The sequence below is a fragment of the Vombatus ursinus genome, unplaced genomic scaffold (genome assembly GCF_900497805.2).
Source record: "Vombatus ursinus unplaced genomic scaffold, bare-nosed wombat genome assembly UNPS02004423.1, whole genome shotgun sequence".
Lineage (NCBI taxonomy): Eukaryota > Metazoa > Chordata > Mammalia > Diprotodontia > Vombatidae > Vombatus > Vombatus ursinus.
The window spans coordinates 1,248,920-1,273,363 of record NW_020944201.1 but is presented as its reverse complement, the minus strand read 5'-3'; the positions used below and the strand labels follow the sequence as shown (position 1 = coordinate 1,273,363).

Sequence of the window (24,444 nt, the reverse complement as noted above, 5' to 3'; positions counted from 1 at the left end):
AGAAAAAAGCAAGGTGGGATCACATGATTAGAAATCATTGGTACATCTTCCTATCTAGTAACAGGTTTTCTTGTTCCCCAAAACATGGGAAAACTCATTTTTGGTCCTACAATACATCTCTCTCTCTCTATCTCTCTCTCACTCTCTCTCTCTCTCGCTCTTTCTCTCCATATATACATACGCAGGGGGTGTGTGTGTATATATATATATATATGCATGGAAATATTAATAGCAACAGTGCTTCTCCGAAAAAAAGGTCCATCTAGAAATATAATTTTATTTATTTTTAAAATCTGACATTTCCCACTGGACGCTATTTTTTAAAGGGAGTTAACCTGCTGAAGTTTTGCCAGAAGGGCGACTGGCTTCTTTTGGGCTCCGAGAACTCAAAGACCTGGGACTGAGTGATGCCGTCTGTCACCAAGTACTGTCCCTGACTCACTGGGTCCTGGGGTGGCGGGTACGCCGGAGGGACAGCCCGGGAGTAGTTGGCACCTAGATGTTGGAGAAAAAAAGGGGAGGGGAGAAGAGCAATTCAATTCAATTAGTAGCCTGTTCAAAGCTCCTCTGCTTTGCCTCTGTCTATGGTGAAGAGCTCCACGGATGATTGCAGTGCTGTCTGAAGATCACGGTGCTGTCCGAAGATCACGGTGCTGTCCGAAGATCATGATGCTGTCCTCAACTGGAGACCTGACTTCATGCAAAGTAGTAACTTAGGTGTAAGTGGCCTTTTTTAGCGCTCAACTGAGGTCCATAAAACATCAGAGTGGGGAAGGGTGCCAAGAGACCATCCATTTTATGCTCATTTTAAAGAAGAGTAAAGTGAGGCCAAGAGAAAAGTGACTTGCCCTAGATCACGCAGCTGGTGAGTAGCACGGTTTCTCATCTCCAATCTTTGTCATCTCGTGGCAGCACGGTGCCTGGCACATGGTAAGCACTATATAAATGCTTATTCCCTCCCTTCCCTATGGGATGAAAACTTATTTTCAGGTGAGACAACTGAGACCCAGAGAGGAGAAAGGACATACAATGAGTGGATGAAATGGCCAGGACTTAACTCAAGTCAGCTAGCTCATTCTTAGGCCAGGATTCTTTGCAATAGACTACGTCTACCTCCAGATAATCTATCCAAGCAGTGATGGCCAAGGAAAGCACCATGGCAGAGGGATGAAAACACCTGGCTTATAATCAGAAGGTCTGGGTTCAAATACTGGAACTAAGATTAGGCAAGTCACTTCCACTATCCAGACCTATTTCCCCCTCTATAAAATGAGAGGGTAGGACTAATTGTTTTCTGTAGTCCTTTCCAGCTTAAGCTCTAGGATTAATCAGTCAGTCAATAAACATTTATTAATCACCTACTATGTACCAGGCACTAAGCTAAACACTGGGGATATAAAAAAGGCAAGGGGCAGCTAGGTGGCACAGTGCATAGAGCACCGGCCCTGAAGTCAGGAGGACCTGAGTTCAAATCCGGCCTCAGACCAAACACTTGACACTCACTAGCTGTGTGACCCTGGGCAAGTCACTTAACCCCAATTGCCTAAAATAAATAAATAAATAAATAAAAAATAAAAAAAATAAAAAAAGGCAAAAGCTAGGCCCTGCCCTCAAGGAGCTTATAATCTAATGGGAGAGACAACATGCAAACAAATATATACAAAGCAAGCTCTATACAGGATAAATAGGAGATAATTTAAAATGGGGAAGGCACTAGAATGAAGAGGGGTTGGGGAAGGCTTCCTGTAAAAGATGGGATTTCAGTTGGGACTTAAAGGAAGCCAGGGAGGTCAATGGTCAGAGAGGAGGGGGTACATTCCAGGCATGGAGGACAGCCAGAGAGAATGCCCAGAGCCAAGAGATGGAAGGTCTTGTTCCTGGAACAGCCAGAAGGCCGGTATCATTGGATCTTGTGTAACCTGGGCAAGTCACATGCTCTCTCTGAGCCTCAGTTTTTTCCTCTGTAAAATTATGGGAGGGGGGCATTTTAAAAAGGAAGGATCACAAAGAGGCAGTAAGGCATCTTTAAGAACAGCCCATGTCAGACAACTTCCTTTTTTGATAAGGTAGATCAGGGAAATTCTGGTAGACATTTGCTTAGAGTTTATCAGAGTACTTGACAAAATTTGTTGGGAAAAAGGGAGAGATTAGGGCAGGGGTGGGGAACCTTTGGCCCTGAGGGCCACATGTGGTGGCCCTTGAGGTCCTCAAATGCGGCCCTTTGACTGAATCCAAACTTCATAGAACAAATTCCCTTCATAAAAGGACTTGTTCTATAAAACTTGGACTCAATCAAAAGGCCATACCCAAGGACCTAGACTAAGGCCACATGTGGCCTTGAGGCCACAGGTTTTCCCACCCCTGGATTAGGGCTAGGTACACTTGAGTGGACTTGGAACTGGTCAATGGCTGGATCCAAAGATGAATCATTAATGGTCTGATGTCAACCTGAAGTAAGGAAGGTCCCAGGGACTGATCCTTGGCTTTGTTCTCTGTGACATTTTTATGGATGACTTAGATAAAGGCATGGATGGCAGGCCGATCAGATCTGCAGAGAGGACAAAACTTGGAGGGAGAACCAACATGGTGGATGCAAAAGAAGCTTGACAAACTAGAACAATGGGTTGAATCTAACAAGGTAAAATTAAACAGGGATAAATGTCATCTCATGGTTCAGTTTGAAAAATCAACTTCACAAGCACAAGACGGAGGAAATAAGGCTAGATAACACTTTATCTGAAAAAGACCTGGGGATTTTAATGGACCGCAAGCTTAATGAGTCAATGGTGTGATATGGCAGTTGAAAAAGCTAATGCAGTTGGATACAGATCAATGGAGGTGATAATCCTGTTCTACTCTGCGCTCAATTCTGGGCCCTGCATTTCTGGAAGGATAAAAAAATAAATAAATCTGGATTAGCCAAAGGAGGGCAACCAGGATGGCAAAAGGCCTTGGGCTCATGCCACATGAAGATTGGTTGAAAACATGGGAAAGGTTTAACCTGCAGAAGGAGAAGATTCAATGAGGACCTGGTAGCTGTGCTCAATTATTTGAAAGGATGGGAGGTGGAAGGATTAGACTTGTTCTGCTTGGCGCCAAAGACTACAGCTAGGAGTAATGAGTAGAAGGTTCATGCAGGCAAGTTGAGACTTAATGTAAGGGAAAACCTTTTTTAAAAAAAAATAATTAATTAAATATTATTATTTTTTAATCTGAACTTAAGAAATAAAACAAGCATTTCCATAACAAAGTGAATAGAAAAACAAAGGCTTGCATGTGAAATTTCAAATCTATTATGTACAATTTGCTTTTCCTTTTACATATATAATAAAATTATTATCTAACTTCCCCCCCCCTTCTGCTCTAGAGATGGCTACTATTAGACACAAATATGCACATAGCTGTAAATCTATACTATACATACTTCTATTTACCAGTTCTTTCTCTGGATGCAGACAACATCTTCCTTCAAAGATCCTTTGTCATTAATTTGGGTATTTAAAATAGTCAAAATGACTTGGTCTCTCAAAGCTGTTCTTAAAATAATATTGGTGTTACTGTGTACAATGTTCTCTTGGTTTTGCTCATTTCACTCTTCGTTATTTCATGTAAGTCTTTCCATGTTTTTTCTAAGATCACTGAGCTCATCATTTCTTACAGCATAGTAGTATTCCATCACAATCATATACCACAACTTGTTTAGCTCTCCCCAATTGATGGTATCTCCTCAATTTCCAGTTCTTTGCTACCACAAAGAGAATTGCTATAAATATTTTTGAACATGTAGGTTCTTTTCCTTTTTCCCTAATCATCTTGGGAAATAGACCCAGTAGTGGTTTGCTGGGTCAAAGGGTATACACAGTTTTATAACTCTTTGGGTATAATTCCAGATTACTCTCTAAAATGGTTGGATTAGTTCACAGATCCACCAACAGTGAATTAGTGTCCCAATTTTTCCATATTCCCTCCAATATTTGTAGCTTTCCTCTTCTATCATTTTAGCCAATCTGCTAGGTGTAAAATGATATCCCAAGGTTGTTTTAATTTGCATTTCTTTAATCAATAGTGATTTAGAGCATTTTTTCATATGACTATAAATTGTCATCAGAAAACTGCCTGTTCATATCCTTTGACCATTTATCTATGGGTGAGGGAAAACCTTTTCAATATTATAACTAGCTAAAAGTGGAATGGCTACTTTGACAGGCAATGGGTTACCCCTCATTGGAATGCTTCAAGTAGAGGACAAATGATCACTTGTTGGTTATGTAATATGTAATGGTTTCCCTTTCAGCTCAGAGAACTAAGATTCCTTTTAGCTGTAACATTCCTAAGAATATGTGTGTGTGTGGGTATGTGTGTAATGTATGTGTGTTGTTGTTCAGTTGTGTCTAATTCTTTGTGACCCCATGGACCACATAAAGTCAATACTGTTCATGGGGTTTTCTTGGCAAAGATACTGGAGTGGTTTACCATCTCCTTCTCCAGTGGATTAAGGCAAACAGAGGTGAAGTGACTTGCCCAGGGTCACACAGCTAGGAAGTATCTGAGGTCGAATTTGAACTCAAGTCTTTCTGAATCCAGGTCCAGTGCATGCACGTACACACACACACACACACACACACACACACACACACACACACACACATTATTAATGCCTTACATCACAGTCATTCCTCATCGTTACTACTGAACCTTCCACCCTCCCTTGTGAAATCCCTTGTGAAAAAGGAAAACCATTAAGTGAAAGCATCCTATACAGAGACACTGTCTGATAATATTCACCCTAGTAATTCCCCACCTCTCTGCTGGGAGGGAGGGAGGGCTTCACTCTTTTCTCCAGGACCTTAATTGGTTTGTCCATTACAAAAGCACAGAATCACAGTTTCAACATCCATCTAATCCAACCTATATGCCAAAGAAATCCCTATTACGACATACCAGGGACATCCATTACTCAGACTTCAACTTTCTTTTAGTGATCTTTTACTTGGCATTTTTGTAGCCATTATGTATACTTGGTTCTGATTATTTCTCTCTGCATCAGTTCATGCAAATCTTACCATGTTTCTCAGAATTCCTCACATTCATCATTTCAGATTGTATTTAAATTTTATTATATACACATCCTACAGGTTTTTTTTTTAGCTATTCCACAACTGATGGACACCAACTGTTGTTTTTACCACAAAGAGTATTGCTCTGAATATTTTGGTATATTTTGTTTCTGTCTTTGACTTCCTTCAGTATGAACCCAGTAGTGGAATTGCAAGGCAAAAGGTTATGGATAGTTGAATCACTTTTCCTTCCTCATTGAGTATTGAAAATCAGAATGGTCAGACTACTTCATAGCTCCACTAAGAGTGCATCAGTGTGCCTATCTACCCAGAGCCCCTCCAGCACCGACTGGTCCCATCTTTTGTTTCTCTTTACCAATTGGCATAGAGTGAAGTGAACTTTGAGTTGTTTGAATTTGTGTTTCTTTTACTAGGCGTGATATGAAGCATATTTTCATGGGCTCATTTATAGTTTGCAAATCTTCCTTTGAAAATTATTCATATCCTTCCATTCCTTATCTTTTAGGAAATGGCTCTTGGTGTTCTGTGTCTGTGTCAATTCCCTGCATATCGTGCATAGCAGACCTTGATCAGATATGATTGAAGCAAAGCATTTTCCCCACTAAACCACTTCTCTTCTTAGTCTGTCTTTATTGATTTTATTCATGCAAAAGCTTTTCAATTTTATGTAGCCACAGAAGCCTATTAATCCCTTATGCTTATCTCTGTCCCTTGTTCAGTTACGAATTCTTCCCCATTCCCTACTCCAACCCCAGCTATAGTTATGAAAGGTATCTGATTTTGTTCTTTTCTAATTTATTTAATGGTGGGTCCTTTATATTCAGGTCCTCCATTTTGAGCTTATTGTAGTATATGGTGGAAGATGCTGATCTCAATCTAACCTTTTGCCAAACTGCTTTCCAGTTTTCCCAGCAATTCTTGTTTAAAAAGGGAGGTTGTCTTCCAGGGTACTTTGTATTCCAGCTTTATCAAACACTGGACAACTGCCTTCAATTTTTTCTGTTACTTGCTTCTCTTCTAAGGTACATTGATCTATTTTTCTGTTTTTAACTAAGTCCTCATGGAAGAGATGATGTTTGGGCTGAGCTTGGAAGGAAATGAGAGATTCAAAGGGGGCAATAAGGAGTCATTAGAGTTTTTTGAGGAGGGGAGTGACTTGGTCAAGATTAAGGGCTTTGAGAATATCACTTTGGCAGAAGTATGTGAGATGGACTGGAGTGGGGACAGACTTGGGATGGGGAGACCAATTAGGAGGCTGTTGCAATGATCTAGGCGAGAGGACACGGGAGCCTAAACTAGGGTGGTAGTTTTGTTAAGTAGAGAGAAGGGGTCATATATGAGAAATGTTTCAAGGTAGAATTGACATGACTTGGCAACTTAATGGATACTGGGTGTGAGGGAAAGATGAGGGAGTTTCAAGAGTCAAGGATGACCTTGGGCTCATGAACCTTGAGTGACTAGAAGGCTGGTGGTGCCCCCTACAGAAAAAAAACAAAGTAGGAAAAGGGATGGGTTTGGGGGGAAAGATGATGAGTTCTGTTTTGGACATGTTGAGTTTGAGATCTCCATGGAATTCCAGTTGGAAATGTCTAATAGGGAGTTGGTGACTCAGGACTGGAGCTCAGGGCTCAGAGACTAGGGCTATAGATCAGTTATCCACATAGAGGTGAACCTATAGAAGCAGGATGAGGTGAGAAAGAGAGAGAGAGAGAGAAAGAGAGAGAGAGAGAGAGAGAGAGAGCCCCCAAAAGAAAGTGAGGAGTGACCAAATAGGAGAAGATCCAAGAGAATGCAATGTCACGAAAACCCTGAGAGAAGACAATATCCAGGAGGAGAGAGGGGATGCTCAACAATGTCAAATGCCGCAAAGAGGTCAAGAAAAGGCTCTTGGACTCAGCAATTAAGAGATCTTTGGTAACTTTGGAGGGCAGTTTCAATCAAGTGATGAGGCTGGGAGTCAGACTGTGTTAGGGAAAGCATCACAGCAGATCAAAGCTAGAAGTGACACAGAGAGGAACACAAGAAGGGGAAGGGGCCTGTTGGTTCATGGAATCCAATCCTCTCCTCATTTTACAGATGATAACCATGAGGCCCAGAGAAGGAAAGTGACCTGTCCAAAGTCTCAGAAAAGAGCAACTCACCATGACTGAACAGCAGGGAGGGTTGGAATCTGGGCCCTTTTCACTACTTACAGAGTCACAGATACATTGATGGCTAGAGTTGGGTTATGGAATCCATCTCTTCATTTTACACATAAAGAAGCTAGGGCTCAGAGAGGGTAAGGCCTTTTAAGGTCACACAGCTAGTATGTGACAGATTCAAGACTTGGCCCCAAGGTCTCTGAACATCTCAACTCCTGCCACACGTGTGCTGACTTCTGAAATGGATGCTTCTCTTCATCCATATCTAGGTTACCCTTGAAAGCAGACTTAGGACCATAGATGAGGCTCTCCCAACATGGCAGAACCTTGCCAGAACTGGGCTGCATGGGCCCCTGGCACAATTAAGCAGCATGGATCAAACGTAGATTCTGTGCCAATTGCTATGACAGCAGTTTATTCTCCTGTCTTTATGTTGCAACTACCCCAGATACTTCTTTTGTGTGGGGATGGGGGTCTAATCTAAAAACCTTGCACGTCCTTCAGCACATCCCTCTTCCCTCTATCACCCAGCACTGCATAGCAGTGAGCACGGTAGGTGCCTAATCAATTCTGGCTTTCCTTGATTAGGGAGGATACTGTTACGATCAAGGATTTCAGAGCAAAAAAGAGTTTCCCTCTAAATCCAAGGGCATTGGGTAAAACCAGCCTCTATTAGACTGTGAGATGCTTAAGGGCAGGGCCTGCTTTTGGCCTTTTTTGGTATCTCCAGCGCTTAGCTGAGTGCCTGGCACAGTGAGTGCTTCACAAATGAGAGCTGACTGAATACATTTCTCAGGTCCCTCACAATCACAGAATTTTCCTCACAACTACCCATGAGGTAGAGAATGTAAGTATTATTATCACTGTGGGTATATGTGGGGGGAGGGAGAAAGTGGTGATATTTCATTGGTCTAAGAAACCTGCAGTAAGGAAACCCTGTTCCCAATGCAGATTGGTGACAAGCCTGCAACTCTGAGTCTTAGAGAGCTATCCGGGGCCCCAAGTCACACAACCAGGATGGTCCTGAGGTGAGACTTGAACCCAGGCTCTTCCTGACTTGGTGTCCATTACATTACACATAATGTCCATTAGACCACATGCTCTAAGTACTATTACAGAGGGAGGGATGGGGGAGTTGATGCCTGATTTCCATCTCCTCACCCCCAGCAGTGGATGAAATCCCAGAATGGGGCAGGTCCTTAAAAGCATGTCTACTCACTGATATTCCTTTACAAAGTATGAAAAACGTTCCCGGATGGAAACTGAGAGGGGCAGCTTGCCACTGGCTGGCTAAAGATTAGCCATGCCAGTGGTGGTCATTAAAAAGCAAGCTTGTGGGACAGCTAGGTGGCACAGTGGATAGAGCACCAGCCTTGGAGGACCTGAGTTCAAATCCGGCCTCAGTCACTTGACACTTACTAGCTGTGTGACCCTGGGCAAGTCACTTAACCCCATTGCCTAGCCAAAAAAAGAAGAAAAAAAAAAGCAAACTTGCCAGCCTTGAGAGCAATCATGGTACAGTCAAGACAAGAAGCATCCTTGTGGAGCATAACTCCTTCGCCTGTACCCATTGCATTAGAGGTGAGTAGGGAGAGTATTTCTCTCCCTCTCCCCTGTTGGATATGGCAAGTCAGTGGAAGTGGCTATGAGGAGTGGGACCCTTGGAAGCAGAGAAGACAGCCAGCTATGGATTTAAGAGAGAATTATTGCTGGCAGTTGAGAGTTGAGCTGGGGAAAGGAGTAGGCCCAGAGAGCTCAGCTGAGCAAACTTCCCAGCAGACAATGAACCTAGCAGGGAGGGGGTGAGGATACTGTGAGTAGAGACAGTGCGAGTTAGAGAGTGGGGTAGCAACTAGAATGGAGGAGTCTTATTTTATAGATAAGGAATAGAGGTTAAGAGCAGTGCAGTGACTTATCCACAGTCACATGGCTACTGACAAAGCCTGGATCTGAGCCCAGGTTTTCTGCCACCAAGTGCAGTGCTCATTTTTCTATCTAGTCAAGCCTCTCAGTATTGGAGAGGGAGATGGGGAGGGGCAGATGGCTCTGCCAGAGGAGTTGGTAGAGAGATGACAATGCTCAGGATAAACAGTAAATACAACAGCTTAATCAGAAATTGGCTATTCATAGGCATTTAGCCCCCTCAATCAAGGGGGCTTGGGAATAATTCAGGGCTTTTTTCCATGGTTTTGGCATCCTAGATTCTTGGAGTAAGAGCATTTTTTTATAGCAAGCATGCCAAGAAAGGGAGATCAGATGGGAACATAAGGGAAGGAAAGTAGTGACTGCTGATGAAGCTAAGAGTCACATAATCTTGGGAAACATGACAGTGGATCTCAGTGGTCAAGCTGGGGACAGAAAGGAGGGTCTCTTTCTTCCTGCCCTAACTAGGGAAATGTTGGTTCAATCAATCAATAAACATTTAATAAGTGCCTAAAATGTGTCCGGCACTGTCCTAAGTGATGTTTAACAGTATGAGCAAACGTGTAAGTTGAGTCCCAGTTTGAATGAGTTTACAAAGGGGTTTTTTTCTTCCTTTCTTTTTTTAAAAAATACATTGATCTGTCCATACTTTGCTCCAGAGATAATATCGCTAGGCCTAACATACCCCAAGGAAGCTAACAATACAAAAGAAAGGCCTCATGTACACCAAAATATTCCTAGCAATACTATTTTTTTTGTAATAGCAAAGGACTGGAATAACAGTGGATGCCCATCAATCGGGGACTAGCTAAACAAAGTGTGTGGCAAGAATGTAATGGATCTGCATCATAAGAAACGACCAACATGAAGAATTCAGAGAAGCACCGGGGGAAGTCAGCAGAACAAGAAAAACAACATACAAAATGACTACAACAATAAAAATGGAAAGAACACTAGCAATAACAATTGACTATACTAGCCAAGTTTACCCTGGAGAAGACTTGAGAGTATGTGGCTCCCTCCTCTCTTTGCAGATATAGGGGCTATTGGTGTGGACTAGTGCATATTCTCTCAGATTCGGTTAATGTATTGGGTTTGTTTTCAACTCGTTCTCTTTCTTTTTAAACCTTTGTTCCAAGGGCACACACCAAGTGGCTGACCTCTCTTAATATAGGCCAGACAGGAAGACTCTAGTCCTGCTGCTGACCCATTTTTTCAAGCTTGGACCAAAGGGGATCTTACCTTTTTGCTTACTGACTTTCCTGACAGTCATGGCGGCCTGCCTTTTCTGGTTCTCGGAAATTTCAAAGCCTGAAACAGAGGAAACACACAAGTTACCTGTGGTGAGACAGCTGCCCTGAGTCATTGGCAACAGAACAGAGAGCCAAGGAGCCCACCCTCCAGACACATCTCCTTCCTCCCCACAAGCAGTGCCAAGCTTTTGCCCAAGGCTGACCTACTTTCCTTTTGATGTTAGGGATGGGGTTGAGGCCTGTACAGCAGATTAGCCATGAAAATGGAAGCCTTCCCAACCTTCCTCACAAACCTGGTGCAGTGCTGATCCTTTTGTCCCAACTTCTGCCTGTCTGGGTGTTATAACCAATTTAAGTTACCATAAAATCAAAAACCTTCTGTCAATGGGTTCTTTACAAATCCTCTGTTGCCAGGCCTCCTCCGGGTGATGTAGAAGGCATTTGGGGCTCTCTGAGGTCATGCCAGCGAAGCACAAGCTCAGGCAGAGCCTACCAAGCTGAGTCCGGGCCTGACAATGGACAATGTGTGTTGAGGATAATGTGTTCTCTGGAGGAACTCTTTGACACCTGAGGGGATGGATGGCCACTTTGGCCAAAGCAGCCTTCCAGGTTGTCTGAGTGATGTAGGATCTCCTAGTAGGTAGTACATTATCTTCTCTTTTTCTATCAGAAAGAGACCCTAAAAGATGTAGTACTTAGCAACTGCTAAGGGAAATCCAACAGATTTTCAAAATCAATCAACACCGCCTGAAATACCTTTTCTCCCCACAGTAAAGTAGAAAATCCTTCTGACTGGTGGAGTCCAGGCTTGGGAAATTGTCTACTCTCGGCAGAATCAACCTGTGGCTGGCTTTCTTTGTGTTCCTTCCCGCATATGAAAGGAGAAAGAAGTAAGAGAGAACTTGGCAAGCTCGTCTAGAGTATTAGGAAAGCAAACTAAAGCTAGCCTTTTCATTAGCTCTGGTAGTCAGCCGCCACTGACAAAAGCAACCCAGAGGCATTTCAATGCCAAGTTGGCCCAAGGTCTTGGAGTCATGACTGTTCTCAGAGTTCAGGTAAGACCAGGATTGAACTAAGCCATGATTAATAACAATTCGGTTAGTGAGAAAGGCACCAATTTATACCTATGTGCTTGTTTCTTTATAAAGCTTGCTCCAAATATGTTTATTTGTTGAAATAGGAGTTAAGATATTTTTTAAAGCTAGAGAAAATTCATGTTAAATATCGGTCTCTCTGTGATTCAGAGCCAACAACCAAGATGTTCAACTACCATTTTGTGGCAGCATGCTTACGAGCAGGTGAAGCACCCTTGGAGCAAAACACAGCCTACTGACTGCTTTATTTGCAAACTGAATGTTACAAAATGAAAGCGAATGCCACCAACAGAATGTCCTGTAGGATGAAGAGGCCTACGTTGGACTAGAAGCAGCCAGAGGGTTTGGGATTAGGTCCATTTAACTCTCTGGGTATAGTATCTAGGACCACACCACATGTTGGCAATCACTGAATAAAAACTAATTGATAATTGCTACATTATTGACCCAGCCTGCAACTAGGAGATCAGGTTTTCAGTGCGGCAGCCATTGTGAACATTAAAAATCCTATAATCAACTGTTTTTAAGAGGCTCCCCTCCAGCTGTGTGAAAGAGAGAATGAGATTCTAAGCACAATTCAAAGAATGGCAAATAGTAGTAATTTGGTTTATCTTCTAATGGGGCCCACAAAAACTTCTGCCAGTTGTCTAAAGGCGGGACAATAAAGGAGACAATGCAGATGACGCTTATGTGGGCCATCACTGCCACAACTGCCATGTGCTGAGACGGAAAGACCAAAAAGGACTCTCCAGGCTTATGTTCAAAACCTGAATATTTCCAAGAATGGGGAATGAGACTGGACTTGGGATCTGAGTGGTAGAGGGAACTCCCTCTACCAATGCCGACTGGTACCTCTTCTGCAACTTACGAGTCTAAGGAGCTGCCCGGGACTCAGAGAGGTTAGGTGCTTTGCCCAGGTCACACAGCTAAAAAGTATCATCCAAGATGGAACATGAAACTAAGTATTCTTGCTCGGAAGCCACTTCTCCATTCATTACATCAGGCTGCCCCCCACATCTATCTATCTATCTATCTATCTGTATATATGTACGTACATGCATGTATATATGTGTATATGTATGCATGTGTATATACGTATGTTTACATATATGTATACACATAGATATCATTCTGCACATATTAGCATATACATAATAAATGCCAGATAGTTCAATACAGTTGTTAAAGAGGGAGGGAATGGGCAATGGGGGCTAGGGGATCAGGCGAAGCTTCCTAGCAAAGTGGTAGTTGAGCTGGAAAGAAGCCAGGTCCTCATCACCATGGCCATGATTCGTTTCACAGAAACCACTGACTAAGTCTGAGTGGACTTCTCAACAAAGCCAGAGCCAGGATAGGATCCAACAGCAAAGCCTCATTTTGATAGTTCTTAGAAGGTTTCTAAAAGGTTTTCCTCACAACACTGGTGAAGTGCAGGTGTTACAGACTATTTGACAGATGAAGAAACTGAGGCTCAGAGAAAGGTTGCCCTAAGCCACCCAGCTCCTAAGTGTCACAGGAGGAATCTGACCAAGGTCTCTGCTGACTCATACCTCGTTACCACCCATGTACTCTTTTTTCCCCCATGTACTTTGCAGGAAAGTATTCCCCCACTGGAAAATATGCATAAGACATTTTACACCTAAATTTCATGCCCCCTCCCATCCTTGCCAAGCAGAGTCTACTCCTGGTTGTCCTCTCTGGGTTTCGGGGTTTCTTACCAATTTTTTCATCTTCTTGTACCATCTTTCTCTCTTCTCTGAAAGCCCGGAGCCAGCGAAGCTTCTCCTCCAGTTTCTTGGCAAAGAATAAATGGACCTCCTCCGTCTCCTTGTTATGCAGCTTGAAGGCATTTTTCATACTGACGTTGAAGTCATCGTCGCGCCCATCTTCAATGTCGACCACCTCGTACTTATCCATGTCGATGCGGCCCTTGTAGTAAAGGATATCTCTCCGAATCAGGTCCTAGAGGCAAAGCAAGAGAGGGATTTCTGTTTGAGGGGAAGGGGGCGGTTGCACACTGCAGGCACGCAGGGAACCTTCTACCACTGGCTTATTTTAGGAATGAATACACCTGGGAAGCATTTCGGGTGGGTCTGGCCTCATTGGCCCGGTGAGCTTTGTCCTGGCTAAGCCCCTTCATCCAAGGTAAAATAGAGCCCCCCAACAATGAACTGAGTCCGTAGGCCTAGGCATGCATGTCACCAAGAAGCCACGGGGTACAGGGCAAAGAGTGATGGACCTGGAGTGAGAAGGCCTGGGTTCAAGTCCATGTCCAGTAACTTACCATCCATGTGTCTTTGGGCAAGTCCCTTAATGTGAGGAGGCTTACAGGATCATGAGCTCAACTCCCACTTCTCTTAAAGCTTTTAGGTCTACAAGGTGTTTTTCTCCTACTAAGGCAATTTTTGGGGCAACATGGCATTGTGCACAGAGTACTAGGCCTGGCATCAGAAAGACCTGGGTTAAAATTTGGCCCCAGACACTTACCAGCTAGGTGACCCTGGGCAAGTCATTTTGCCTCTGCCTGCCTCAGTTTCCTCATCTATAAAATGGAGATAATAATAGCACCTACCTCCCAAGGTTGTTATGAGGATCAAATGAGATATTTGTATAGTGTTCTACAAATCTTCAAGTGTTAGAGAGATGTTTGCTATTTTTACTATTTTACAGAGGAGGAAACTGAGGGGAAGTCAGTTCTTCCAGGTCACGTGGCCAGTAAATGTGAAAGCCAGTACTAGAACCCTCATTTAGGGCCTCAGGCCTATTGCTGGATACCAAGCAGTATCCCAGCGGCTAAGGACTTCAGTTCTCTCCTCCTCGGGAAGGCTAATCTTGGCACTACCTATCTAGGCCTGCCTATCTGTCTGCCTAACTCTTAGAGGGCTTAAGTGCATATGGCAAAGCTATAAAGCGAAGTTGCTTGGGAGGGAGGGGAAAGGCACAGACAGAGGGGGGACTGTGAATGGCCCAGGCCAAACCGCCTCTGCTACTGGAACCCAAAGTGTGTGTATGCCCTACTGATGGCGGGTCAGCAGCGTCATCTTCATGTACACAGCATGGCAGGTACACACTTATAAATAAACACTTGCCTGGGGCTAGCTGGTAAAAACAAACAAACAAACAAACAAAACAAAACAAACACATAGAAAGGTCAATCCTTTGCACAATGGTAAGAGAAGTAGATCACAGAATATCAGAGCTAGAAGGGGTCTTAGGAGATCATCTAGCCCAATCCTCTTGTTTTCCAGATAGGGACCTTGAGGTGCTAAGGGGAAAAATGACTACTCCAAGGTCACATAGCCAGTGTGTGCCAAAGCCAGGATGGGTCTCCCTTGCCACTACACTGGCTGGTCTCTCTGTCTGGAGGGTAGGAAGCAGACATGGTTTATTTGGCCTAAAGGTTGGTAAACTTATTGCCTACCCCGACATGGTGAACTTGTCAAAATCCTCGAGACCTACCTCACTAGAGTGCCTGGCCTTCAGAGCTTCCTACCTTCCCTAACTTTCCCAGGATCCCAGAGCCAGGCAACTCAAGGACTTGGGGAATTGTGAGTGGGGCTCAACTGGGTCATGAAAATGCTAGAAAGAGTGGGCACAGTGTGGGAAGACAAGGGCAGATGCCCTACTTGTCCCAGGGAGTTATGGGCAAGCTTGCTTACAGACAAAGGAATGGAGCAGATGATGAGATGGCCAGGAACAGGTCATAAGATAAAGGATGAAGCTTTCTTGAGAATGTCACGCTAGGGTTGGACATTTTGTCTCCCTAGTTCACGTATAGGATCTACAAGCTGGAAGGGACCTGGGGGGATGGGGAGGCGTGCCGCGCCTTGGGGCAGGTGAGGAATTGAGTACAATCTATAACTGACCAACGATCCCCTCTTAGAATATCCTCAACAAGTGGTCAGACCTGAACACCTCCAAGAATGAAGAACTCACTACCTCATGAAGCAGCCTAAATCTCCTTTTGGAGAGCCCTAATTATTCAGAAATTTTCTCTCTATATTGAGCTGAAACCTACCTCTGCAAGTCCCCCTCCCGCCCCCATTGCTTCTAGTTCTTCTTCTTAGAAATGAAAGCTCTTCTTGAAACATCTGAAGACAGCTCTCGTATCTCTCTCCCCTTCCCCACTCCCCCTCTCTCTTCCTCTCTGGTTTAAACAGGCCTAGTTTCTTTAGCTGCTCCTCCCATCATATGGCTTCCATCCTTGCCCTGTCCCCCCAAACCTCCCCTGACTAGTGGGGTTGCTTTCCCTAGAAGGGGCACCCACTTTCCTCACTGGAGTCTGAGATCTGGAAACCAACAGGCTTCTTCCACTGGCCAGCCCTGAGCCAGCCAACTCCCATTCCACTCCAGCTTTCTATGGCCTCCCAGTCAAAGTGGGTGGTGTCTGAAAAGCTCATTCATTTTGATTAATGTCTGACAGCTCAGTTCCAACCTTCTTATTCCACTGACCCTAGCACACTTGTCACTCAGACCCCTTCTGTTGCTTGCAATGGCCTTGCCCTCCTGACCTGGGACAGTGCTGATGGGTGGAGCTTGATTCCTTCTACCCTCCAGGAAAGCTGGGCTCCTCTGGGCTATCTGAGAGGGCCGGCCCCTGGCACAGCTGGGTCAACCCCTGAGCCCCAGGTGCTGATGAAATACTTTGGAAAAAACTGATCTTGTCTTTTTGTCGCCATCACGGCGGCAGCAGCCACGTTCCTCTCTGAGAGCACAGCTATAAATAACCTGAGCGGCACACAGGCTACCAGGAGACAGTTTGGCACCCAAAGCACCCAGCCTGTACAATGGGAAGAGGTCAGTTCTCCAGGGGCATTGGAAGAGCTGTTCTGAGCCAGGGCCATTTGGGTCCCCTGATGGGAAGAGCTCATTCTTAGATGGCATATTCCAGTTTACAAGAGGCCCAGCAGGGTAGGAGACTTAGACCCAGTTTGGAATACTGACTCATTTATGTGTGGTCATTAATTAATAAGAGTAACAGAGGGGCAACTAGGTGCCACAGTGGATAGAGCTCACTGGAAGTCAGCAGAACTTGGAGTCAGGAGGACATGAGTTCAAATCTGACCTCGGACACTTGACACTTACTAGCCGTGTGACCCTAGGCAAGTCACTTAATCCCAACAGCATCACCAAAAAAAAAAAAAAAAAAAAAAGAGTAACTGGTATTTCTATTGAATTTAGCTGCAAGCCCACAGAGATAGGTAGAGCATATGCTGTCATTCCTCTTTCACTGAGACCCAGAGAGGACACAGGGCATACAGATTGGGGCTCCAACCAAGGGACTCTTTCCACGTATGACCCCTGTGCAAGCTGATAGATCTGTTCTAGGATGAAGCGTCCAAACAGCATCCCTACAATAATCATCTGAGCTCTGTGAGTGTGTGTGTGTGTGTGTGTGTGTGTGTGTGTGTGCATGCGCGCGTGCTCGGTGGGTGGGGGGGGGGGGGGGGGGAAAGAAGGGCTCCTGTCAGACTAATCTAATCTTCCACAGCACAGACACACAGGTCGGAGAGATAAGAGGAAAGAGATGGATGTTCAGCTGCCCAACTCCATAAAAGCTTTGCCTTCTGTCCATATGATACACTCTGCTCTGTCTAGACAACACCACAATGACCGGGGTGGGGGGAAGGGGCGCAGGAGCAAAGAACTGACTAGAAGGTTCTTTCTAGAAGGCAGTTCTTGACCTGTTAGGAAAAGCACAGGCATGCCCAGCGACACCTGGTTTTGCTTTTAGCTCAGCTCCTCTAATTCAGTGCCTTTAAGACATCCTTGCTAAGTCCTGCCTCAGTTGCCTCCTGGTTGTTTCAGTTTGGGCACTTCAGTTTCCTCAATTGTAAATAATCCCATCCCCCCATCCAGCTCATTCACATGGTTACATCCAGATAAGTCATTTCTATCATAAGCATCTTTCTGATGTTAAAAATTGCTAAGAGAAACGAGTCCTGCAAAGCCAGGTCCTACGAGTCTTAAGAGGGAGAGTCAGGATTCGAACCCAGCTCCCCTGCCTCCAATTCCTGGCCTGTTTCCTCTCTGCCATCTAGTCTTTTAGGGCACAGTGGCTTCAATTTTATTATTTGTAAATAGGAACTAGAGAATCCTGAAGGCCCGTTGTGTCTGAAAATATTATTAGTCGAAATTTTGGCCCAGAACAAAATTGGTGTCTTCTTGCCCCTAAACCTTCGCTCACACCATTCGTGCTGCCTGCAATGCCTTCCCTCTTCTAATCCTGACCAGCCTTCAGGGCCCAATTCAAGTTGCAGGGCCTCCAGAAAACCCTCCCTGGTCACTCTAGCCCACAGGAGACCCTCTCTCCACTGAGCTCCTACAGCACTTGGTGTCTGGGCCTGTCAGGGATTACTGGTCCTTAGGACAGTGCCTGGCACAGAGTAGAAGTTAATAAATACTTGTTCGTTTGACTTGACTTGTTCTCTTTGCCTGTGTGTGTAAGTCCTGTCTTCTCAACTGGTCTAAGAACAGAAACTCTGACTCATGTACCTGGGCACCTCCCCTGGTGGGAGCACCTTTCCATGAATGTCATAAATCCAGCAGAAGATAAGGAAGAATGTGCTAGGCTTGAGAGCTGCCTTCTCAGGCAGGTTCCCAAGGTTCTAGGCTATGCATCTTTGGCTAAGCTATTTCCTGTCCCTTCTCCTTGTTTTTTTTTTCATCTGGAAAATGGGCTATTAGGAGGATGGAAGAAGGTGATGGATGCAGAGCACTTAAATCTCTAGAGACAGTGCTTGGCACATAGTAATGCATTTCATTTATTTACGTGACAGCTACCATTCATTATATATATATATATATATATATATTTTTTTTTTTAAGACTATTTTCTGGCCTAGGTTTGTGATTTCATTGGTTTAAGGAATTCTCAGTGAGGAAATTCTGCCAACGTGGACTGGAATGAGCTTTTTTCCCATATATTATTATTGTTGTTGTTATTATTATTATTAATGATTGAAAACAGGGCATCTTAGTTACATTGATTTTCCATTAGACTGTAAGTTCCCTGAGGGCAGGGACAGCCTTATTTTTGTTTTTGGGGCCCTTAGAATGGTACCTGGCACACAGTAGGTGTTTAATGAATGCCTGTTGATGGATTAGGTTTTTGGTTTTTTTTTTTGCCAACTTATTATATTTAAGCATGGATACACTTCTCAGGACAAAGAAGAAAGGGATGGATTGGATTTCTCATTTTTCCCACCTTATGAGGTACACCTTAGCATTAGTGGAGGTTGGCCCACATCTGCCCATCTAGCCTAATCTCCTACTAGTCCCCAGTCCAGCTGGCCTCCTCTCCATTCCCCATTTCCAGAATCTGCTGCCTGTTGACCTTTGCTCTGGCCACTCCCCATGCTCAGAACGGACTCCCACTCCCCAACCTGATAAAGCCCCTCCCTTCCACTTAGTTCTAGCTCAAGTACCACCTGCCTCGTGATGTCTTCCCAGAACTCTACCACCCTCACCCCAAAGTGAAACTGGTCCCCTGTTCCTCAAATGCCTCGTCCCATTTGGCCTGGTCCCTACTGTACTTTTGCTTACTCTACACTTAAGCATATATCTATTTGGATATATGTCCCATTCCCTTATTAAACTGTAGGCTCCTTGAAGGCAGGAACTGTGCCTTATTTCCTCTCTGTATCCTCAAGCATTGAGCACATGATGGGTGCCTAATAAGCAGGGGACTGAAGTGATGGAGTGAAACGGTCAAGGACCAGTTACCAACAACCAGCCTGGTGTTCACGGTTAAACGGCTATGGCACAGTCCTGCGGGGAAGAAGCCCACTAGAGCAAGGGAGAGGTCGATACCAGCATCCCATGGCCAACCGGGCACAGCCATGGAGGGCCAGTCAGCCCTAGAGATTGGCTTCTGCCAAGTACCATAAGCCACAGAAGGGTCACTACTGTGGCAAGGTTGGCCTGAATGACTGGTAAGGGAGCCGGGCCAAGCTTGGGCCTCCCAGCACCCCATGTTTAATCAGCATGCAAGAGAGACCTGCTGATCTGATCTAGCCCAGGGCTCAGCCACCTCTTCAGCCCTGAGGGCCCCCAGTGGGATTAAGTGGTACCACTGGTAGACCGAGGGCATGGGCCATGGGAAGAAGGAAAAAAAATGTGAGTTGGAGGAGAGGAAGGGAGAGAGCTATCCAGGGAGTCTCAAGTTAGTGCCTCTAAGGCCCCCATGACATCTGATGGGGCAGAGGAAACACCAGGAGAGGACGGTTAGAGAGTAGAACCCAGGAGCCCCGAGTTCTAGTCTAGGCTCTGTTGTGAACTAGCTATGTGGCCTTGGGTGAGTGAGTCACTCCCTCATTTGGAATCTCAGTTTTCCCTTCTGTAAAATAAGTGGGTTAGACTAGATGACATGGAAGGTTCCTTCCAGCTTTGATGTTCTATGTTCTAAGGCCACTCAAAACGTAAGCATGCTGTATTCTAAAGGCCCCTCCCAGCTCTGATATCCCTTGTTCTAAGGAGCCTCCTAGCTCTGACATCTCCTGTTTGAAGTCCCTTCCCAGCACTGACATTCTGGGTTCTAAGGTTCTCCCCAGCTCTGATACCCCCTGTTCTAAGTCCCCTCCCAACACCAACATTCTGGGTTCTATGGTTCTTCCCAGCTCTGATACCCCTGTTCTAAGTCCCCTCCCAACACTGACATTCTGGGTTCTAAGGTTCTCCCCAACTCTGATACCCCCTGTTCTAAGTCCCCTCTCGGTTCTGACATTCTGTATTCTAAGTCCCCTCCCAGCTCTGCTATCCCTTGTTTTAAGGAGCCTCCCATCTCTGACATTCTCTGTCCTAAGGCTCACCTCTGATATTCCCTGTTATAAGGCCAATTTCATCTCTGACATTCTCTCTTCTAAGGCCTCTCCGAGCTTTGACATTCTATGTTCTAAGGCCCCTTCCAGCTTAGGCATACTATGTTCTAAGGGTCCTCCCAGCTCTGATGTTCTGTGTTCTACAACCCCTCCAGCTCTGATATTTTATCTTCTAAGGACCCTTCACAGCTTGGGCACGTTATTGTCTAAGGGCCTTCCCAGCTCTGACATTTTGTGTTCTATGTTCCAAGGGCCCTAGCAAGAAGATTGTAATCATTTCAGTCTGTGTCCCCTTCACTTCCACCATCCATTTCCTTTGTGAGAGTAGTTAGCCCTCATGTCCAATTCTCCTTTACCCATGTCTTCCATCTCTATTCAAATAGGGAAGATAGGCCAGATCATCAAAGACTCAGGAAACCTGAAGCAAAGGTCTTTTGGACTTCTGGCTTTGACTGGTAGACCACCTGAAAGATAAGGCAAAGGCCAAAGGCACAGCTTGTGGATGCCCATGTCTTTCCTGATCACCTCTTGCCACTGTGGACAGATGTAGCTTAGTGCTTGGGCACTGAGCAGAAAGGGGCCTACTGTAGACTTCAAATGGAAGTCCTTGTCTATAGTTCCATGGTGAAAACTATCAGATATAGTCTTCATGACAAGCTCTACCAGCTGGGCCCATTTGCAGCAGTAGGGGAGGCCCCTAGTTGGCCTTTCCCTGGGAAGACAGTCACCAATTCCTGTTGTAACAGGGAGAGGCTTCTTGTCAGAAGTAGGCTTTACCTTCATTCCCAGATTCTCCTGTGTCTGATGAGTTATGAGTGCTTCTATTCTCTTCAACATTCACCTAGGTTTAGCTCACTGGGAAGCTGTGACCCTGGGCTTCTTCAGCTCCCTCTCACACGGCTCTATTCTGGTCTTCAGCTGGTTTGTATGTTATGGGCCCAGACTGGCTAATGATTTGACTTTGCTCCTAGCCTTTGACATTGGCTCATCCGGCACTGCCCCAGAAAGTCATACTCATAGATAATTAGAAATGGAAGGGATTTGAAAGGTCATCTGGTCCAATTTCTTCATTTTACAAAAGTAGATATTGAAGACCAGGGAAAGGAAGTGACTGTCTCCATGATCCGTGTTGAAGTTTGTTGAAGTTAGATGAATGAACTCAGAGAAAGCAAAACCAAACTGGAGAGAAGGAAGGCCCCTTGGCCATTCTTCCTAGCTTATTTGTCTGTGTCCACACACTCTGGTGGTGAGAGAGGACGAAGGCTTCCGAGGTAGGCTGCTCTGTCGGTCCTGCTGTGGGCGGGCAGGTCTTCTCTCTAGCCTGATGCGCTAACTGGAGCTTGGTGGGGTGCTGGGAGCAGAGCTAGGCAGAAGGTGAGCTGGTGACCATCTCAGTTACAGATCCACAGCCCTTCTCCTACGCAGGCTCAGCTCCAGACTGAGTCAAGAGTCAGCCCATCAGAGACTTGGGTTGAACTGATGAAGACCAAAGTTTGCAGAACCAGGAAGCAATATAGGTGACGAGTAAAACAATGGACAGGAGCACAGCTGCTAAAACTGAACGTTGTGCAGTCATGAGGAGGAAGCTGGGTCCCGAGGAGAGAAGGTCCACGACTCCCTATCCACCCTTCGTTGCCAAGGCAGGACACACGGTTGGGCTCATTCAATGCCTTTGTTCGTTGGATTGAACTTCTCTTTCTTTGGAATCCTTTGTTTTAAGATATGGATGGCTGAGTAAGGAAGTGGCAGGGATAGACTCCAAAATGAAGGTGATGTAAAAACAAGAGATCAGTATATCTTTTGGAAAGAGTCAACTCATTTGCTCAGGACCTGTCCTTTAAATGCGGATGCTGTTTGATTCCAGGCTCGATAAAACACACCCACATACACCCACACACCCACACACATCCACCCACCACACATACGGCATACATGTGGGCATGCATGCATGTGCGCGCGCACACACACACACACACACACACACACACACACACACACACACACACAGAACAGGGAGCTTAAAAAAACAGATGTGGAATTTATGGCCTGAGCTGGAAAAAATGATATTGTCAGAATGACAGCTTTATGACTCAGTGATTTTCCAGTCAAGCATTTCATGTGGTGTCTCAGGGAGTGGGTAGAAGGACTAGGTAGGATGGAGGTAAAAAGTGAGGGGAGGAGGAAGCCTTCAGAACGAGCCCTCCAAACCAGAGACAGCCTAGGCCTTTTTGTAGCCCTCCACTACGAATTTTTTTTCCTCCTGCACGCCTGACAAGAGAGCTTAGAATAAAATTTCTGATCCAGAAATGACCACCTACTGTGGACAGAAGCAAAGAAAATGTGCCCCAGGATTTGGAAGGGAATCTCAGTATGAGAGGGGCCCTCAAAGGACATCTGATCTAGCCTATCCCAAAGCAGAGGCACCCTCTATGATATCCCCAATAAACTGGTCACTCAGCTGTGGCTTGAAGGGTTCCTAAGATAAGCCAGTGCTGTTTTGGACAGGAAGGCATTTACCTGCTAGGGGCTCCTCCCATGCCTCAGTTTCCTCCTCAGTAAAATGAGAGGTTTGGACTCAATGGTCTCTGTATGCCTTGCCAGCTTTAGATCACAGATCCTCTGTGTGACCTTGAACAAGTCCCTTTCCCTCCCTGGGCCTCTATTTTCTCCTCTGCACCCTGAGAGGGTTGAACTAGTGGTTGAGATTTCCTTCCAGCTCTGGCTCTAAGCTCCAAGATAGCTGCTCTGGGTCTCTTAGCCACACTAAGCCACACTTAGCCCTCTGTTTCAGCTCACCTTTCCAAATGTACCTCACTAGGCACTTGGGTGAGGGCTGCTCTTACCCACAGACAGATTAGGCCACTGTCTACATGGAAGTATTTCAGAGGTACTAGAGAGGTCCCCCATGTTGCACAAATTCCTTCCCCCACTCATTTAGTGATGCCCAAGCCCCTCTATCAAGGGCTATAGTTTTCTCATTCCCTGGAAAAGGCTCAGGATTAAAATGCTAATAGCCACCTGCTGGAAAGGGACAAAGGAAATGGAGCTTGATGCCCACGGGACGTGTAGGCTCAAAGGGACGTGAGAGATGATCTACTCCAGTCCCTTGATTTGAACTCACAAGACTAAGACTAATCACAAGATTTAACTAAGACCCAGAGAAGGAAAGGGACCCGGAATCACAGGGTTTAGAGCTGGAAGGGGCTTTACAGAGACCAGTCTCAGACAGATGAGGAAAATGAGGCCCTGAGTGGGGTCACTGCCTATGTGGACAAGGAAGGAGATCAGGAAGAGAACTAAGACTTCTGGGTAGGAAAAGGAGGTACTACACAGTGAGGAGAAAGAGGAGGCTGGGGCCTCCAAGACAAGGCTTTTCCAAGCTGGCCCTGGCCACACTCCGGCCTTCCCTGGCCCTCCCCTTTGCCGTTTATGCAGTCCTTACCCCTGTGCTGTGAACCAAGAGGGATGGAGAGACCCACGGTGAGCTGCAGCAAGGGATGCTAGGGCTTGGTGCCCCCACCCTCCTCCCCTCTCCCTTCTCCCTGCCTCCCCCCGCCCCCCACAGTGCCCAGCCCTCTCACCGAGCTCTGTGCCGCCAGGGAGGCAGGAGAAGGAGCTTCCCGGAGCTGGGTTACCTTTTTACAGAGGACCAGCTGGTGGTCAAAGAGGAAGAAGACCCTCTGCTGGTTTCGCCCGTACGGTTGGTATATCCAGGACATCTCCCCGGTGTAGATCAGCTCTGAGCTCCGGTCCAGGATGTCCTCCCCCTGAGAGAGACAAAGTCAGGTCAGAGGCTGCCTGAGCACCTTCAGCTTCCTCTCTCCCTCAACCAGGATGGAGAGGGTAAGGAGGAGATGGCAGATGACCTGCTGGCCATGCCACCAAATGTGGAGAGAAGCAAGTCCCTTATTTTACAAATGAGGAAACTGAGGCCCTGGGAGAGGAAGGTCACACGTAGGAGCCTAGCTGTAGAGCTGGAAAGGGCTTCAGAGGCCATTTACTTCAGCCCCTCTAATTTACAGAGAAGAAAACTGAGGCCCAGGGAAGGGAAAGGAGTTGTCCAGGGTCATATCACTAAGTAGAGGAAATAGAACTAGAACCCAGGCCTCCTCCTCCTCCCAGTTCGAACTCTTGCG

At 45.6% G+C, this 24,444-nt stretch overlaps 1 protein-coding gene across 5 annotated transcripts in view; it reads right to left on the bottom strand.

The window, feature by feature from the left end:
- Nucleotides 1–263: 263 nt before the first annotated feature.
- Nucleotides 264–24,444, bottom strand: part of ARHGEF9 (Cdc42 guanine nucleotide exchange factor 9) — a 277,350-nt gene continuing 253,169 nt past the window's right edge. For 4 of the 5 annotated variants that reach the window (XM_027836028.1, XM_027836022.1, XM_027836044.1 and 1 more), the window contains 4 exons: nucleotides 23,890–24,075; nucleotides 13,208–13,451; nucleotides 10,385–10,453; nucleotides 264–495 (listed from right to left, as the gene is read on the bottom strand). In XM_027836028.1, the coding sequence (XP_027691829.1) occupies nucleotides 314–495; nucleotides 10,385–10,453; nucleotides 13,208–13,451; nucleotides 23,890–24,075 (681 nt within the window). In that variant the 3' untranslated portion in view covers nucleotides 264–313. The remainder of the gene's footprint in view (nucleotides 496–10,384; nucleotides 10,454–13,207; nucleotides 13,452–23,889; nucleotides 24,076–24,444) is intronic. The other variant, XM_027836035.1, reaches the window with a different exon arrangement.